This window comes from Quercus robur, chromosome 10 (genome assembly GCF_932294415.1).
Source record: "Quercus robur chromosome 10, dhQueRobu3.1, whole genome shotgun sequence".
Lineage (NCBI taxonomy): Eukaryota > Viridiplantae > Streptophyta > Magnoliopsida > Fagales > Fagaceae > Quercus > Quercus robur.
In genome coordinates, this window is record NC_065543.1 from 26,862,468 (window position 1) to 26,876,719 (window position 14,252).

Here is a 14,252-nt window from a genome sequence, read left to right on the forward strand (position 1 = left end):
AAATATTAATTTTTCTTTTTTTTTTAATTTATTCTCTTTCTTCACACACAACCACCACCATCCACTCTCTTCTTTCATATTAAAATATGGAAAGAAAGAATAAACAACTAAATGCAAAATGAATAATGTCAGTGTAAATTTACACAATTATACATGGACTAATGTAGTTCATTTTTAGACAAAAACTATGTAAATTCTACACATTCTTCTATTATACTCGAAGCAATGTGAATGCTCATATGTTGCAAGATTCAACAGGATTTGGATACATAATTAGCAAAAGAGTAAACAAGACATAACTTGCCATATTTCTTTCTTTTGTACTACATTCTGAGCAGAGCATTCACAATGAAGTAATAAAATTACAATAATTAAAGTATTAAACTCAAAATACCATCGCAAGGATGTAATCTTAGAGCAGTCACAATGAAGTTGGTATAATTACTAAAATGCTATTTTAGCAACTAAAACACTTAAATGTAGGCTACAATGAAGTTGCTATAGTTTGAAAAAATGGCAACTAAGCTACAGTAAATATTTTATCTCTCTCTCTCTCTCTCTTTTCTTCTCTTTAATATAAATATATATATATATATATGTATATTCTCTCTCTTTCTTCTCTCTTCAGAACCGGATGTTTCTCTCTCTTTTTTCTTTTTTATCTTCTCTCTCGCCTACCTCTTCTTCCCTTTCTTCTATTATTTTTTTAATTTCTTTTGCTGTGGTAGAAAATCTCTCTCTTTCTCTTTATATTATTTTCTTTTCTCTCTTATTCTCCTCCTTTCTTCTTCTCCTCGTACTCAAATATTTTATTCTCTCTTTTGTGGTGGTGATGGGTGTTGTAGCCAGTTGTGGGTGTTGTTATGATGGGTTTTGTTGGTCGATTGTGGGTGTTATGGTGATGGGTTTTGTGGCCCGTTGTTGGTGTGGTGGTGATGGATTTTGTGTCCAGTTGTGGGTGTGATGGTGGCTATGGTCATGACTGTGGTTTTGTTTGGGTTTGCATTTTTTTTTTTTTTTTGTGGTGGATTTTGTGGCCGATTGTGAGTGTGGTTGTGATGGATTTTGTGGGTTTTTTTTTACCAGTGGTGTTGGTGGTGGTGGCTGGCAATGAGTGGGCGGCAAGGAAGAGAAAGAGATGAAGAAGAAGATAGAGAAAGAGGAGAGAATAAGAATTAAAAAAAATTAATAAAGAAAGTATATTTAAATGAAGTAAAAAATAAAATTTTAGATGTTAAAGTGTATTGTAAAATGAAGTGTTAGAACTTAGAATAAATATAATAGGTTTTTGAGATGTTAAAAGCTAAAAATTTTAGGAGCTTGCTGTGAATGCTCTAATTTAAGGTTCTAGGTGAGATTATTAAGATAGTAGTTAATGCAATTAACTGAGACAAAATATGTATGACGTTATATTAATAACAGAAGTTGAGAAAATTTCAAACGTATAATGATCTTGTAGTTGATGCTATGGAGTATCTATTTTATCATAATAAAAATAGCATCAGTTATGGGATTAAACGAAAGTAATATTACACAAAGGAGAATTTGTCATCTCACTAAATTGAGAAATCTCGTGTTTCTTTTTTCAGTCAGGTATAGATAGAGAGGGGGGTGAGGTAGGAATCAAAACCAAATACATACCACAAATTACCATTTGCCAATCACTTCCAACTCTAGAACTAGAAGATAACAGCATATGCAAGACTATTAACCAGTCAAATCTGCCTATATTGGGAGCACTTGCACGCCCAGTGAGATATTATTAGAATAAACGGGTAGAAGATATTAAAAGAATGTATTGCAAAGTCTTGATTTGAGTAATGATACAAACTTTTTTGCCGTACTGTCAAAAGCACACTTGTTATCCAATATGCTGCTTCGGAAGCAAGAAATCTAACGAACCTTGCTTCTGCTTTTAATACATGAGGCGCTACAAAATTACCTTTGGAACTTAATTTCTCTTCATTGCCTATATAAAAGTGGAAAAAAACATGGCAAACGACTCTTGACGAGGATCAACCATCTACTCACACTTGATGGATCGATAAATGTGACGCACAAATAGTAAAGCTGCACGGAAACCTACAGTTCCAAGCATGAGGAAGAAACCATAGCAGATGCAAGCCATGTAACCAAAGAAAAATGAGGTTTGCATAAACCCGGACATATCTGAGCGTGCATAGTAGTAGTACAGGCAATAGGCATAGATAAAGATGCCAGTTGATCCACCACATAGAAAAGATCTGTAACAAATTCAAGCATAGAGATCATCAATCTTGGATTCAATATATTATTCTCCATTCTAGACATTCAGAATCCATAGAGTTTGACATAGGGAAAAGAAAATGAAAGACATTAATGCAGGCTAACAACTCTACTTCACTGCAAATCAGGACAAAAAAAGATAATAAGCCAACTGTCATAAAATCTATCTCAAAAATCAAGTCAACACTTAAAACTTTTGACCTTTTATCTTTGATTACTTTAAACTTTCCAAACACAATGGCTTGAAGAACTACATTGCAGTTTCACATAGTAATTAATTACACATCATTGACAATCAAAGCTGATATGTTGTCGGTAGTCAACAACTCCTAATGCAAACTTTAATGCAACAACACCTATACAACAATTGTCAATACATCGATCCTATAACAAGTTTTTCACATGTACACAGGAAGAGTTCTAACTTTATATGTGGTCAAGAAAGAAGAATACAGTCACCCATTACCACAACTCCCTCCCCTTTCCCAAAATAAAGATACTTCCATAACCAAGGGGAAAGAAAGACAAGAACAAGTCATGGAAAATTTGAAAAATAGAGCAATATTGATATAAATTCCAGAATGAGAACAGAAGCAAAATCAAATCAATTGAAGAATCAGATGACAAATATTATTTAAGTCAGCAAAACATCAACACAAATAAATAAAAATGGGTGTTTACCTCCACCACCATTCATGGTCCTCAGCAGCAAGTTGGAAGTATGTCAGTGCCACAGTAATGAACGCAGTAACTATCAGGAGAATGATGAAGACAATAAACAAGATGCTGTATATGGTATAAATCCTGTGACCCCATACACTGGCAAATATGTAGTAAAGTTCAATGTAGATAGCACTGAAAGGCAGAAAGCCTGCCATTGCCATTTGCGGAATCGTTCCCCGGTACCATGGCAAAGGTGGAATCTCTCTGGGATACTTGGTGGTGCGGACAGGAGCTTGGAATTCAGCCTTGCTATTCCTCCCAGCAATCCCACCCAACACCAGCAAAGGCGATGTTACAAGTGTCCATATAAGAACTATCACCACAATTGTGCCAAACGGGAGAGCAGCAGTGGCATTATAAGCAATCGCTACAGTATTCAGGAAGCAGAACATAAGAAACAGAGGTCCGCAAAAGAGGCATCCCGTCAACATTAGATTCCTAACCTGTCGTCACACCAGAGTACTGAATATCAGATTATGAAACAAGCTTCAAAATTTTTTTGAAGAATGAATGCATAATAGGCGCATACCCAGTTTGTTCCCTCTAGCTGACAGTAAAAGGAGGTCGCAATATAGCCCGCAATTCCTGATGTGAGAGCATATATGACAACCAGTGCAGTAAATAAAGCTCCTCGGTTGTATGGGTAAAATACACCAACAAGTGCTAGTACAAAAATGAATACCGTACTGCATTGAATGGAAAGCATAAAATTACTTACACGACAATAATAAGTATAAGGAACCATCTCAGTGGTAGTAGAAAGTAACTACTTACAGGGTAAACAGTTGGGTACCAGAACCAAGGGCAGCTGCAAATATAGACTTGTACTTGGGATACCTGAATACATCTCCATGGATGTATTTCCATCCAGTCTCTTCCTGGTCTTCAGCTGTTTCCTCATCATGGGCATATCTTTATTATTTACAGGAAAAACCAAAAAAAAAAGTTAACAATTGAGTCAAGATCCTAATGAAGAGGCAGAGGCAGATGAGATTAGATTCTTACTTAACAAAATCATTTTTAAGGACTCGCATGAGTATGGTGGCAAGAAAGCCAGTTAGAAGAAGCACTGTGACACATGAATTTATAATGGAGAACCAATGGATCTCGAGATGATGAGGAAGAGAAGAAGACTGTGAGTACTTATCCATCCTCTTCTCATAAGGGACGCTTGTTTCTTTCCATTTGACAGTGTATAAGAAATCGACGTCGACCTCGTCTTTATTGTCATCAGTGAGGTCGACGACATTGCGTGCGTCCGTTTGAACATTGATCTCGATGACGCGGTCTTTGTTGTAAAAGATGTTGAACTGAATGTGCTTATAGAGAAAATATCTGTAGTCGCTTGGCTCTTTGCCTTCTTTTTCGACCTTGCCAATAAAACCCCAAAGGGGCAAGTCATCGTAATACATCTGAAAATAGTAGTCCTTGTTAACGGCATCTCGGAAACGAGCCACCTCTTCCTTCGAGAGTGTTTTCTTGCAAACAGGCTCTGAATCTTTCTCAATTCGGAAATCAAGTTTGTAGGGAGCACTCACTAAACGATCGCCGTTTAGCACTTCCCCAAGAGCTTCCTTTTTGTCTTTCACATTTTCTGGAGAGCAGAATGGGAGATCAAAATACCGGTATGTTTCACTGCCACACAGAGAGAGAGAGCAATATCATCATTAGCTAAATCATCATGTCGTCGAAGATTGGAAGTTTCATTATTCATTTCATTTGATTTGATTTCCATGAAAAAGGTTACCATTATCTGAAAGAAAGAGGATATCTAATCTCTTCAATTCTACTAGATCCAGCTCTAAAATTGACAAATCCATTAAATCTAAATCTAACAACAACAACAACAGCAGCAGCAGCAGCAGCAGAGAGGTAAAGCATAATAGTAAAAAGTTTAGAAAACCAAAATGTTAAAAACACAGAAAGTGAGGTGAGGTGAGGTCAGATCCAGCTCGAAAGAAGAAATGAAAATGGAAATGGAAATGGAAATACCTGGGATTGTGAAAGGGGCCGACCTTGTTGGCATAGAGAGGCACTGCTTCTCCTTCCTTGTAACGGTGATCGGATGCACTCGACCACACCTGATCCGCACCAAACAGCACCATTAACAACAATACCACCGCCACACTCTTCTCCATATCTCTCTTTCTCTCTAAAACCCTTTCAGAAAGAGAGACAGATCTCGTTTGTTTTGGTTTTGGTTTTGTTTTTGAGATCCAATCGGCGAAGAGGTTTCAATTAATTAATAATAAAACGAGAACGAGACAGAGAGAGAGAGAGAGAGACTTGTCTCTCAAATCTCAATTGTTACGGCTTTATGGGGAAATTTCTTTATTTTTTTTATTATTAATAAAAACACACACAAAGTCATCATAAATCTGACACTGAAAGAGATGGAGCGCCACACAGAGACGTGCGTGCCTCACCTAAACGGGGCCGTTTCCTTTCTTCTTCATTTTTTAATTTGTTTGTGACTTCACTTGCTGTAGCACCCACCCACCGACGCGACGGTGCGTTTTGTTGTTTTTATTTTATATTTGTATTTGAGGTGGTGGATGCACGTGATTGGCGTTGCTTATAAAGGAAGCTTTTGGTGAGATTAGGGGAATGTGAGATCTCTTAATTGGTGGGTAGCTCGCCAGTCAACGCCTTGGAATGATGACAATGCACTACCTTCCTCCCTCCCCCCTCTCCCGGATCTAACCTTTTTCCCTAATATCTTTTCATCTAAAGATCCTAAGAGCATTTGCAACAATATAGGTAAAATTATAGCATTTTACCTACACTAATACTAAAATGGTGCTCTAGCAGTGGAGCTATATCTATTTTTTTTTAGCTCCACATGAACAGTGCACATCTATAAACATCTATTTAAGATGTACACTGTTCATGAGAGCTAAAAAAAAAAAACATTATTTTATTCCAGCTTTTTATTAAAAAAATGTCTCTCTCTCTCTCTCATTCACTCTCATCTCATCTCTCTCAATCTCAACTCTCTCAACTCCGGTATCTCTCTCAACCTCACTCTCTCAATGTTGTGCTCCGGTCGCTAGGTCGTGATTATGCTCCGGTGTAGGTTTCGGCGTTTGGGTTGCTGAATTTCAGGGGTCACGGTGGAGATGGTGGTGGTGGTGGGTCGTTTTGCTGGTGGTGGGTCGTATCGGCATGGGTTCAATTTGTGATGGCTGGGTCCGATTTGTGATTTGTGGTTGTGGGTTCGATTTGGGTTGGGTTTTTTTTTTTCCCCTGCTGTGGACTGGTGGCCGGTGGTGGTGATTGTAGGTGTGGCTGATGGTAGAGGTGGTTGAGGATTTGTGGGTTCGATTTGGGTTGGTGTTTTTTTTTTTTTTTTTCCTTCTCTTATGGACTAGTGGCCGGTGGTGGTGGTGGTGGTTGTGGGTGTGGCTGATGTTAGAGGACGGTGCTGCAGAGGTTTTTTTGGGTAGTGGGATATATTATTTTATTATAGTGGTTATATTATTTTATTATGATGTTTATATTATTTTATTGTGTTGAAAGCTAAAATAGATCCACTGTTGCAACATGTATGTAGGTAAAATAGATAAAATGACTTTTTATATAGCTAAAAAGCTAAAAATTTAGATCCACTGCTGTGGATGCTCTAACCCACCCTTTTTTTTTAAAACTTAACCCAGCCTTTTTCAAAAGCCCATAATTATCAACCTTCTTTTCATTCAGCCCAAATTACTTTTATATTTATATATATTTATGTTTATGTTAAGAAAATGCTAATAAGAGAAGAATCAAACATAAAATATTCATTTCTTTCTCCCTTTTATAATTTGATAGTTAAAGTACGGGTGGGGAATTTGAATTATATATGTTCCTATTGAAAACACCATAAAGTGTTGAGTAAAACTTGCTTTTTAGATCACCAAATCGAAAAAAAATAGATAATAAATAAATAAATAAAAGGAAAGATAATTAGATGTATAGTTAGATGTCAATGAAATATATTCGGAAGATTCTTTTAAAAAAAGAAATATATATATAGATGTCAATGAAATATATTTGGAAGATTTAAAATAAATAAATATATATATATATATATCCTTCAAGTTAAGTATTACAATAGCATTTGTAATTTTTGATGGTATTACATTACACATATTTAGCACATTTTAAAACATGGCTTTTAGGTTACTCTAAAAAAAAAAAAAAAGTAAAAAGCACCTTTGGGGTCACCTAATAAAAAAAACCCAAAGGAAAAGTAAAGGTAAAAAATTGATGGAGCTTATAATGGGTAATTATTAAAATGGTGGAATTTAAAATGTGCATTTTAGTTGTTTTTATTATTTTTTAGTGACAAATAGTAAGAAGATTGACATGTACCAATAGCTATCTACCATGTGGCATTTGAGAAGTGACATATACCAATAGTTGTCTACCACATGGCGCTTGAGACGAATAATTGTTTAGTGCATTGTGAATGAAACACGTGTCACCATTTTATGTATCCACCAGTTTGGGTGATCCAACTTTTATAATATATTGAGTAATGCTACGAACACAAACTATTTTAGAATATTTTTACAAACTATTGATGTAACAAATTTTTACTAGTTCTAATCTGGACCTACCACTAACATTACATTTTATTTACCAATAACTATTTGAAAATTGCTAAAGCCATATCAGCTGTTTGTAAAAATATTGTAAAATGGTTTGTGTCTGTAGCATTACTCTAATATATTATATACATTGAATTTTATCCGAGTTTTGGCTATATATATATAATACTCCATTAACTTCCTATTAAAAAAAAATACTCTATTAACTTTTTACCCCCTTTTTTTTTAGAATCAAACCTTTTACCTATTTTTGGTTAAACTTCCATATACTTTTTTTTTTAGAAACAAACTAACTATTACACGCACACACTTAATTACACTCTCTCATCAAACCCAAACACATTACTTAACCCAAAGTACCACTGCAAAAGGGAAAACTATTGAGTACTCCCAGAGTATCATAAATGCATACCCCCTCTCACATAATTGTGGGTCCCACTAATTAAATTCATGGTGAGACCCACAATTCATGTAAAAGGGCAGAGTATGTATTTATGGTACTTCGAGAGTAAATAATTTTCTCTACAAAAGGGCCTAACTCTTGTAGTAGTAGAGTGTACACTTTTTTTCAGAGATACTATGTCTACAATATTTTTACAACAAATCACAGGTGATTAGTTGTTATTGGTTCAAATTTGAAACAAACACTAAGATTACTTTGTTTCCCTAACAATAATAACCAGTAACAACTTGCCAGTTAAGATTTGTTGTAAAAATGTTGTAAACATATCATTTCTCCATTTTTTTAGTAAGTTTTTAAATCAGTTCTAAAAGGTAGGGCCTATAAATGTGCAAAACATTTTTTGTACAAAGTTTCATAAATTACTTCCATATTTGTGCCACATCTAAAGAAGTAAGTCTTATTTTTTTAGGGAAAAAAGAAGTTAGTCCATACTTCAAAACAATGTCATTTTGAATTTTAGACCAATTATTTATAATATTATTTTATCGCAACACATTATAAATTTATAATAACACTTTAAAAAGTTATTTTTAAAAAATTAAAAAAATAATATGATGTGACAAACAATTTGTATTGTTGGTGCACAAGTAGTTATAATAATAATAATAATAATAATATAAAATCAAATAATTAAACATTAAAAAAAAACCAATTAGCATTGTTGGTGCACATGTGGTTATAGTAATAATATAAAATCAAATAATTAAACATTAAAAAAAACCACCTAAGCATCTTAATGAAAAAGAAAAAGAAAAAGTCATCAGATTTAAATTTAAAAAACTTGAAAATTATTGGAAAGAAAAAAATTAAAGAAAATGAATTAAAAAAATCTCAATTTCTTTTATTTTCTTTTGTATTCTTGCACAATTGCACTTTCTTATCTACCAAACACATTACCCATTGTAAGTGTTACAAATATATGAGGCGGGTAATTTCTTAGTCCTTTACTGATACTTGTAGATTCAAGGGTACAAGAAAAGAGACACCCTTTGCGGCACAAATTGTAGCAGGAAATTCTATTCAGAACAAGAAACACAACAATCTAATCGTGACTTTCATTGCGCACACATTAAACAAGAGAATGAAGTTAATAAAATAACAAAAATGGTTCTTCTCCAGTTCACATTTTGTCCACGTGCTTACTCACACATGAAGCAACCCACCCATTTGGGAATCCTGTTGTTCTAACCTAAAACGCCACCACCGCCGTCACCACACTCCCACCACAACCACCACCACGATAAATTATGAGGTCCGATTGGTTCTCATTCGTCCTCCCAACTAATAAAACGTTGTCACTTATAAAAATGTGACATTACCTAATGATTTTTTTTTTGGTATCTTTTGTGCTGCTTAGGAAGCTGATATACATATTTACATAGGTGATATTGTTTCATTGGTTGAAATGACCACTTTAGCAGCCCTCCTAGTAGACTTAATAATATCTCAACCACCACCACAAAGACCCTCAAATCATGGTAGCCCCCACCATTACCTGGCTCCACTTACGTTAGATCCGCCAAAACAACAGCAGAGACAACGACAACGACAATGCAAGGCTGCTACGTTGTGACGAGGGCTGAGGCGTTGAGGAAGAAGACGGAAAAAAGGGAGTGGGGTTGTTGTTGCAGTGGTACTTGGATGACCAAATTGTATTAATCTTATCATCTTGGCTGAATGTATCCATCATTAGTTGATTTTGCTAATAAAGGTTCAATAAGCTTCTTCTATAAAAAAAAGAATTAAAAAAAAAAAAAGATGCTTCTTGTTGGATATGTGTATGGTTTTGACAACTGTGTGAATTTGTGATTAATGTATGGTTTCAGATAACTGTGTTGCTTTCGATGTAATGTGTTTGGTAGCTAAGAAAGTGCAAGAATACTAAAAGAAAATTATTTTCTTTCAATTAAAATTTTCAGATTTTTTTATAAAAAAATTTGAAATTACTTTTTCTTTTTCACTAAAATGCTTAGGTGGCTTTTTGAATATTAATTATTTGATTATATATTATTGTTTTTTTTTTTATACAAGATAGAAATTCTATTCTAGCCTAATCTAAGTGTATATGTGTGTGAAAACTCCCTACATCCTACACCCCGGCCCTTACTCCCTACACCCCACAAGCACTTATACTTATGGAATGATCATCACACCAAGAGTGTGCGGTGGTATTATATTATTATTATAACCAATGTGTGCACCAACAATGTAAACCGTTTGTTACATAAGTATTTTCCGTTAATAAGTTATTGGTAGGGATCAAATTGATTGCAAGTTTAAAATAACAGTGACTAAATTAATTGCTATCAAATTGTAGAGACCAAATTGACCATGACTTTAAAATATAAAGACTAAAATGGCATTTTCGCAAATCAGTTACATCTTTCTAAACATTTATTTTTTGAAAACACTAAAAAAAAAACTTCTTTTTTTAATGCTTCCAGTCATTTTTTCGGTGTTTGGTTGACAACTATTAGTTGTGTATGTCACTTGATCTTACTGGCCATTAGCTTTTTTTTTTTTTTTGATGGGAAGATTGAGAATTAATATTGCTCAAAGATGGGGAACAAGAACATCATATAGAAGAGCTTGTTCAATAAAACAAGGGTTCTCCTCTATCCAAGTAGAAAAATCTGCAATGCCTAAGGCATGCTTTGCTAGTAGGTGGGCTGGCCTATTGCCAAGCCTGCAGACATGAGACAACTCCACACTACAAAAATCATGAAGGGATGCAAGGACACCATACAATACAGCAGCAACAGAAGCAGGGGGAGGGGCCAATTCCTTTAAAGCATTGATCAAGTTCAGTGAATCACTTTCAAGGAGAATGTCATGGATAAGTAAGTCTTTTGCAAACTGAACGCCAACCTCCAAAGCTTTGGCTTCCACCTCCACAGCTCCAAGAGGAGCCTTAATTTTTTTACTACAAGCTCCAATTACTCTGCCCTCTGCATCACGGACCAGAATTCCAATCCCAGCAGCTTTTTGAGCCCCAAAAACCGCACCGTCAACATTTATTTTGTAATGCTGAGGGGGTGGAGGGGTCCAATTCACAACCAAGCTTGGTCTGTGCTCTTCCACCTTCATGCAGCAGGCTTGATACTCCTGCAAGTAATCCAAAGCTCCATGAACCACAGCGTTGCCATTCTTTACTTTCCCACCCACCCTCTGTTCATTTCTATTCTACCATATGGCCCAGGCCACCATGACCACCTTCTCCACTCGATACTGATCCCATTGTTCAACCACAACAATGAACCACAGTAAGTCCAAAAAGGATAATACAGGCCAATCATAGATTTTGGGGAAGAGTTTCGAAATAGCCCAAATTTCTTGGGACTGGCTACAACTCCAAAAGAGGTGGCCCGTGGACTCCTCATGAGACAAGCAGTTATCACAATCGCTATTCTCAATTACTTTCCTTCTCTTCAAGTTTTCTTTGGTGGGAAGAATTTCCTTGCATGCGCGCCAGGCGAAATGTTTAACCTTGTGGGGAATGTTGATACTCCAAAGGTACTTCCAAAACTTCCTCATATTGCTGTTATCCGAGGTCGAGGAAGCACCATTCCCTAGAGTTGGTTCCATAGCCAGCCAATATGCACTCCTAACATTGAACCTACCATTTGTGGTAGCTGCCCAAATCTGCATATCCTTAGGGAGATTAGAGCTTAAAACAATACCCCCAATGATATCTGCTTCATGAGGGAGGAAAATCCTATGGATAAGCTCCATTTTCCATTCCCTAGTCACAGGATCAATCAGCTCCTCAACCCGAGCAGCAGGATGTAACAGAAAGGGAGGGGAAATCACTTTGTACTGGGAAGGAGTGGGTAACCACCTATCTTGCCATATGTGAATACTCTTTCCATTACCCACCTGCCACCTCAAACCTCACCTGACAATGTCTTGTGCAGCCATTATGCTCCGCCAAGCAAAGGATGGTTTGCACCCCATAGTAGCATGGACAAAATCACTATTGGGGAAATATTTTGCCTTAAAAACCAAAAACAAGAGAGAATTGCTGCCAGTTTGCAGCCGCCATCCTTGTTTTGCCAAAAGAGCTAGATTAAATTGCTTGAGCTGTTTAAAACCCATCCCCCCTTGGGCTTTTGGAGTGCATAGTTTTTCCCAACTAGTCCACGCCATCTTCCTTTCATTCTTGCACTGGCCCCACCATAAATTTCGAATCAAGCTTGTCATCTCGTTACAAAGAGTATCAGGAATCTTAAAGCAGCTCATGGAGTAAGTTGGGATCGCCTGGGCTACTGCCTTTATCAAAATTTCCTTCCCCGCTTTTGACAAAAACCTTTCCTTCCACCCCGCTAATTTCTTGGCCAACTTCTCTTTGATTTCTTTAAAAGTTTCTTTTTGTTCTTGCCCACTAAGGAGGGCAACCCCAGGTACTTCTCGTGTTGCTTTATCACCTGAGCCCCAAATCTAGCTTGAATTTCATTTTTGATTTCAGGTTTCGTGTTGGGGCTAAAGAACAAAGATGTTTTGGCCCTATTCAGTTGTTGCCCAGAAGCCAACTCATACACCGCAAGAATACGGTGAAGAGCATCACAATCCCCCAACGATGCTTTGCAGAAAATAATACTATCGTCTGCGAAAAACAGATGAGAAATGCTAGGGCCTCTTCTACACACCGCAAAACCCTTTACACTACCTTTGGACACAGCACCTTTGATCAAGGCCAAAAGGCCCTCAGCACACAACAAGAAGAGATAGGGGGAGAGTGGATCCCCCTGGAGCAGACCCCTTGTAGGAACTATATGACCCCTTGGTTTACCGTTTAATCGAACGGAATAGGTGACCGAGGAAACACATTGCATCACTAAAGCCCTCCACCTTTGGTGGAAACCCAGCTTCTCCATGATCTTATCAAGACAAGCCCATTCCACTCTATCAAACGCTTTGCTCATGTCGAGCTTAATCGCCATCTCACCAGTGGACCCTGTTTTTCTCTGGCTAATATGATGCATACATTCAAATGCTACTAAAACATTGTCAGTAATCAATCTACCATTAACAAAGGCACTTTGTGAGTCACTGATGATAGAAGGTAAGATTTTCTTCAGTCTATTAGCCAATGTTTTAGAAGCTAGTTTGTAGATTACATTACATAGACTTATAGGTCTATAATCTGAAACTCTCTTAGGACTTTTATTTTTAGGGACTAAAACAATGTGAGTAGCATTGAAATTTGGGGGTATAATGCCAGAGTTAAGAAAGTCAAGCACAGATTTAGAAACCACATCGCCCACAGTAGGCCAAAAATGCTGAAAAAAGAGGGGAGGCATACCGTCGGGTCCAGGAGCTTTCAGAGGGTACGTTTGCTTCAAGGCTTGGAATACTTCCCCCGGTTGGAATTCCCTGAGTAGCCTAGAGTTCATTTCCTGGGAGACTTTCGGTTGTATTGCCTCAGTGATCTCCGAGAAGTCCATAGGATTTGATGAAGTGAAGAGCTCAGTATAGTAGTCCACTAGCATTTCTCTATATCACACTCTTCTTCTAGCCAAACATCGTTTGGATTAAAAACACCCTCAATGGAATTCTTCAGGAAACGGGCAGAGGCCTTAAAGTGGAAAAATCTTGTATTTCTATCACCATCACGGAACCAATTCAATCTAGCTCTCTGTCTCCACATAGTATCCTCTCTTTCTAACCAGCAGTTGAGCTCAATTCTGGTATCCCTCATATCTTAAATAGTGCTTGGGGAAGAGGGTAGAAGCTCCAAACACTCCAACCTCCTCTGGAGGAGCGAAATTTTCTTGCCCACATGACCAAACTCCGTTGAATTCCAAGCTTCCAAACGGATTCTGCATAAATCAAGGCATGCATTGATTGTAAAGGCCGAACCACCCCGCTGACCTTCGTTCCAAGCTTCAGAGATAACTTTCTCACAACTTAGATCCCGCAACCACATAGACTCAAACCTGAAAACCCTTTTATGATTACTCTTCTTTTTACTTGCACAGAACTTCAACAAAAGCGGGTTGTGATCAGATGTGGACGTGGACTTGTGAAAGAGCTTGGCTGAGGGGAATAAAAGGGCCCAATTCGAAGAGGCCAAGGCCCTATCCAGCCTTTCCCTGATCTGAAACCCGTCCCTTCTTTGGTAGATCCAAGTAAATAACGGCCCATTAAAACTAATTTCTCTAAGCCCACAAGACTCAACAGTATTCTTAAACCTCAACATTTGTACGTTG

At 36.9% G+C, this 14,252-nt stretch overlaps 2 protein-coding genes across 2 annotated transcripts; both read right to left on the bottom strand.

The window, feature by feature from the left end:
- Window positions 1-1,707: 1,707 nt before the first annotated feature.
- On the bottom strand, window positions 1,708-5,290 carry LOC126703690 (transmembrane 9 superfamily member 3-like). Its single transcript, XM_050402743.1, has 6 exons — window positions 4,981-5,290; window positions 3,994-4,623; window positions 3,763-3,900; window positions 3,518-3,674; window positions 2,947-3,431; window positions 1,708-2,243 (listed from the first exon to the last, which is right to left on the bottom strand). Exons 1-6 carry the CDS (start codon window positions 5,124-5,126, stop codon window positions 2,024-2,026), a joined length of 1,776 nt encoding a protein of 591 aa, XP_050258700.1. The 5' UTR covers window positions 5,127-5,290; the 3' UTR covers window positions 1,708-2,023.
- Window positions 5,291-10,596: 5,306 nt separating this feature from the next.
- On the bottom strand, window positions 10,597-13,532 carry LOC126703990 (uncharacterized). Its single transcript, XM_050403035.1, has 3 exons — window positions 12,468-13,532; window positions 11,257-11,919; window positions 10,597-11,148 (listed from the first exon to the last, which is right to left on the bottom strand). The coding sequence occupies exons 1-3, from the start codon at window positions 13,530-13,532 to the stop codon at window positions 10,597-10,599; spliced, it is 2,280 nt and encodes a 759-aa protein (XP_050258992.1).
- Between the last annotated feature and the right edge of the window lie 720 nt (window positions 13,533-14,252).

Coding starts and splice junctions, on each gene's coding strand:
- LOC126703690 (XM_050402743.1), bottom strand. CDS start 5,126: ATGGAGAAGAGTGTGGCGGTGGTATTGTTGTTAATGGTGCTGTTTGGT. Junction 3,901..3,993: donor CTTAAAAATGATTTTGTTAA/GTAAGAATCTAA, acceptor TAAATAATAAAG/ATATGCCCATGATGAGGAAA. Junction 2,244..2,946: donor GACCATGAATGGTGGTGGAG/GTAAACACCCAT, acceptor AATTTGTTACAG/ATCTTTTCTATGTGGTGGAT.
- LOC126703990 (XM_050403035.1), bottom strand. CDS start 13,532: ATGCTAGTGGACTACTATACTGAGCTCTTCACTTCATCAAATCCTATG. Junction 11,920..12,467: donor AAGCTAGATTTGGGGCTCAG/GTGATAAAGCAA, acceptor TTGAGGTGGCAG/GTGGGTAATGGAAAGAGTAT. Junction 11,149..11,256: donor ATCAGTATCGAGTGGAGAAG/GTGGTCATGGTG, acceptor GATTACTTGCAG/GAGTATCAAGCCTGCTGCAT.